Source organism: Octopus sinensis, linkage group LG10, assembly GCF_006345805.1.
Source record: "Octopus sinensis linkage group LG10, ASM634580v1, whole genome shotgun sequence".
In the NCBI taxonomy this organism is placed as follows: Eukaryota; Metazoa; Mollusca; class Cephalopoda; order Octopoda; family Octopodidae; genus Octopus; species Octopus sinensis.
Window position 1 is genome coordinate 69,153,239 of NC_043006.1, and position 5,000 is coordinate 69,158,238.

At 37.3% G+C, this 5,000-nt stretch overlaps 1 protein-coding gene across 1 annotated transcript in view; it reads left to right on the forward strand.

Moving 5' to 3' along the window:
- The window catches only part of LOC115216249 (BMP and activin membrane-bound inhibitor homolog), a 15,608-nt gene extending 10,611 nt beyond the window's left edge, over positions 1-4,997 (forward strand). Inside the window, exon 2 of the mRNA XM_029785448.2 lies at positions 3,083-4,997. Within this exon, the coding sequence (XP_029641308.2) occupies positions 3,083-3,519 (437 nt within the window). The 3' untranslated portion in view covers positions 3,520-4,997. The remainder of the gene's footprint in view (positions 1-3,082) is intronic.
- The last annotated feature ends 3 nt before the right edge of the window (positions 4,998-5,000 follow it).

Genomic DNA, 5,000 nt, shown 5'->3' on the forward strand with positions numbered 1-5,000 from the left:
CTGCATGTTGTGCATACATGTATTGCATTGTGAAAGAAAGAAAAAAAAAAGCAAACAAAAACAAACCTGGATAACTGAATAAATATATACACATCACTAGCGTTCATGCATGAAGAGACATCTTTCATTGTTATTCTTTCACTCTCTCCCCCGTTTGTGTACGTATATCCACTTCTCTCTCTCTCTCTCTCTCTCTCTCTTACACACACATACATACATACATACATATATAGTTCTTATTTATGAATATGTGTATGCTTATGTATATATGTATGTGTATTTAGTTTTACATACATACATATATATATATATATAATATGCGAAATATGGGCAAAGATTTCGAGGAACTGTCATTGTTTGTGATATAAATAATGTACGTCTTGTTTATTTATTAGAGTTCTTCCTACAAGGAAGGAGCTGGTTTCTTACAAAGAAACAAATCTGCATTCCTGTATTTTTTTTTTGGGCGGGGGGTAATAAAAACACACGAATGGCATTTGAAAACGTCTTGCATATTTTTACTGTTCCACTTACATATTTGTACTGAAGTGTTTGTTTGCTCGGGCGACACGTTGTGTTCTTGAGCAAAACATTTCATTTCACGTTGTTCCAGTCCACTCAGCTGGCAAAAATGAGTAACGCTGCGATGGACTGGCGTCCCGTCCAGCTGGGGAACACATACACCATTGAAACCGGGAAACTGGGCCCATGAGCCTGGCTAGGGTTGAAAAGGACGCATTTATTAGTGGAGGCGCAATGGCCCAGTGGTTAGGGCAGCGGTCTCGTGGTTGGAAGATCGCGGTTTCGATTCCCAGACCTGGCGTTGTGTATGTTTGTTGAGCGAAAACCCCTAAAACCTCCACGAGCCTCCGGCAGGGGGGGGGGCTGTTGTACTCCTTCACCCCAACTTTCTCTCACTTTCTCTTCCTGTTTCTTGAGTAACGCTGTGATGGACTGGCGTCCCGTCCTGCTGGAGGGAACACATACGCCACAGAAACCGAGAAACTGGGCCCATGAGCCTGGCTAGGCTTGAAAAGGGCACATAAATAAAAAAAATAAATAAACCAAGTGTTCTGATAATTACTGGTATAAACGTGAATTTTTTATCAGGCTATAGGAGCAGCAGATTTTGAAGTAGTTCTTTTTTTTTTTTTTTTTTTTCTTCTTATTTTAAGCATTTGACTGCAGCCATGCTGGGTTACTGTCTTGAAGAGTTTTACTCAAAGAAATCTACCCTAGGAGTTACTTTTTTGAAACCTAATACATCTTCTATTGGTCTATTTTGCAGAACCGTTAGATTATGGGAACATAGACACATCAACACTGGTTAACACACACACACACATATGATGAGCATTTTTTAGTTTCCATCTGCTAAATCCACTCTCAAGGCTTTGAACGGCCCAAGGCTGTAGTAGAAGACACTCGTCCAAGATGCCATGCAGTAGGATTGAACCCGGAACCATGTGGTTGGAAAGCAAACTTCTTAATCCCACAGTCACACCTACAAAAGTGGTAAAGGATAAAACTGATGTCTCTGGATGGTTACTCTTTATTCAAGACATACTGACCACCATATATTACCCGTGCTTTTATCAGGCAATGATGGATGTGCTCACATGAGCTGCTAGAAGTAGCAGCTAAGTCTCTGTGATACGTCACTTTCAGGACATATTGTGTTCTCAGACACATTTTAATTAAAAACAAAAAACAAAACAAAAAAAGTAATAATAGGGATAGTCATGGATGGATCTCATTTGATCATAGATTGACTCATTTATGATTGAACTAGAACTAAACAAGAACTAACTGTAATTCTTGCTATGTTTAGTCTCTCCTTTCCCTCTTCCTTTCTGCACATACATACATATGAATAAGCACACACATATATACATACATATACACACGTATACATATCTACCTATCTTTGTTTTTTCTTTCTCCAGCACTTACACAAACGTGCTACTCAAGTTTCATGGAGTAGCAGTTACCTGCACTCTGAAAGAGTACAAATTTTCTTTTGAGTGCAGATATATGCTGTGCCGTGAAATTTAAGTAATGTATTTGTCTATCTTAAATACTGTATAAAAGATCAGTTAACTCTTAACAGAAGTATTGAGTTCTCTCTATTTGTGGAATATACACACAGTGATGAGTGTTATATAGCCACTATGTATATATATACTGATTATTGCTGTGTACTTGCATGTGTGTTTGTTACAGTGTCTGTGTGGGTGTGTATATGTCAGTTACTTTATAAAGATGTAAGAGAGACAGACACTGAGGGGACAAACTGACTGACAAGGCATGGTGTCATTTTGGCTCCCATAGTGCCAATGCTTATAATAGGGTTTGCTAGAAGACTTTATTTCTTTTCGCACTTCAGCAGGACAGTATACTCATCTTTTGAAGATATAAAAAATGTTATTTAGGGCCAAAACAGTGGTCATTTTAAGGATGATAGAAATACTGTATGGATTTTTGCTGTCATTATTTTGCAATGGTTAATGAAACATAACAAAGTACATCAAATGTAATGCTCATTTATTTTTGCTGTTTTGAATTATTCATGCATTATGTTGTAGCTTAAAAATTTTGATGAAGTGATTGTTATTATAAGGTCAGAGTGAGAGGCCAGATCTGGCTTGTTTGAACATATAACAGAATATTTGGGTCTGATATAACCATTTTTAAATGCTAAATGGTTAAACAAATATGATGGTCATAACTAGAAGGCCTTTGATATTTGTTTTGCCTGGCTGTGGTTATCCTAGAGCTGAATAACAACAATAATACATTTGATAGTATATAGCAGTGGTTTTCAACCAGGGTTCCGCCAGTACAGTCCAAGGGTTCCGCAAGAAGTTACAAAACTGATAAAACCGGCAGTAATTTTTAAGTCTCCTGTGCAGATATGTGTGCATAAGACTATCAAATTATTGCAAAGGGGTTCCTCGAGCCAGTGGAATGTTTCCTTGGGGTTCCGCTCCAGCAAAAAGTTTGAAAAGCACTGGTATATAGACTATTTCTTTGTGTGTACCATTCAATACAAATGTATTTACTTTTTGTTTTTGTTTTGCAGGACGTAAACAGAACCAGATGTCTTACACAGGGAATTACCCAGAAAGAAATGAAAATCGAGACCTCTGGTTTAAGGCCGCTGTGATAGCCGTACCAATCGCCGGTGGATTTATCCTTATTCTCCTCGTACTTGTTGCCGTACGAATGTTACGCTCAGACAGTCAAAGACACAGACGCCTCGTCGCTGACCGGCGAGGACGCTCTCTAACGAAAGCGCAGCTTTATGTAGCCGATCATTTCAACGACAAAGATCACGGTTTTGCATCGCCGTCGTTCGCTGAAAAGGCTGTGCATTTATATAAAGATGTTAATTCAAAAGTGGACAGAGATGGAAAAATGTACGAACGAGTGCGGGACAAAGACATTCAACAGAAACTTTCACCTTCGGTGATTGTTTGGGGTACACAAGCGAAAAGAGACTTTGCTACAGTTGTATAGTAATTATAATAATTATAATAATACTAATAATAATTATATTAATAATAATAATAATAATTCAGTTAATATTGAGAGGATATGGACTTGGCAGAGAACTGGACAAATACTTGACAGTATTTAGTTTCATACTATGACATCCTGAGATCAAATCTCAACGGGGCCAACTCTGCCTTTCATACTTGATGGGGTTTGAAAAAGTATGTACCAGTATTATACTGGGGCTTCGATATACATACCGTTGCTCATAAGAAAACGTGGTCCTGTATGTGTTTGTATGTATGTATGTGTGTGTGAATGTGTCTGAGACTTAGTCAAAACAATAACACAGAGAAGAGAACTGTTATAACAATAATAGTAATAACTATATTTAATGTCATTATTGTTATTATTATTATTAATAATAATAACGATGATGATAATAATAAAACAGGGTTTGGGAGCTTCGACAACTTGTATATATTTATTTGGCTAAAGTCTATGTGAGGTGTCTGGTGTTGAGTATTTAGTTTGTTGTCACAGGAGTGAAGGCATAAATGTATATATAATGTGTGTGTGTCAGATATGAATACATACATACATATGTATATATATGTATGCATGTATGTATATATGTATAATGTTTGTGTGTATTTATGTAATTACTATTATTAAAGGAGAGAGAGAAAGTAGAAAAACGAGGAAGATGATGAGGTGATGAAGCTAGTTGCTTCCTCTTTATACTCCCTGTTTAAGTACTGTCATAGCCCCCCCCACTTCTGTTTAATTATTTCTGAAGTTAGTTGGTCAGTTAAGTAAAGTGCTGGTCAGGTGTTGGTTCAGTATAGTGAATTACTTGCCCAGATCCTCTTCCAACAAAATTTCCGAGCTCCTTCTTGTATTAGATCCCTGCGAGTATTGCAAAGAAGAAAATTAGCTGCATTGATGTAACCAATCTCCAAGGTTCTGCGGTGGTCATGGGGTCAGCTCCTTCTTCCAGATCAACAATTGGAGGGTCTACAATGGCAATGTGAGCTGCCCCTTTCTGCCAGATCAACCATTAGAGAGTCAGTCATGGCCAGAGTGATGTCTCCTTCCTCTAGATCAGTGGTTTTCAATCAGGGTCCATATAAAGTTTTTGGGAATCCACACAAGCAGAATAGTTAACTGGGGACACATAGTAGTATATTAAGGGTCAATAAAAATTTTGCTTTAAACATATCTATTGCTAGAGATAGCTGGATTTCATTCTCTGTTTTACATTGTTCAACTACACAAGTGAATGTATAAAAAACAAAATAGGAATTGTGAAAGAAGTTTCCATAAAACTAGTTTTTAAACATCGAATGACTACAGGGATCCACCAGAATAAAACGGTAATCAAAAGGGGTCTATAAATAAAAAAAGTTGAGAACCACTGCTTTAGATAATCTCCAATGATTGGAGGGCCTTAGAGCAGTCCCATTCACCAGAACAATTAATGGCAAAAGTAGTAATAAATACAC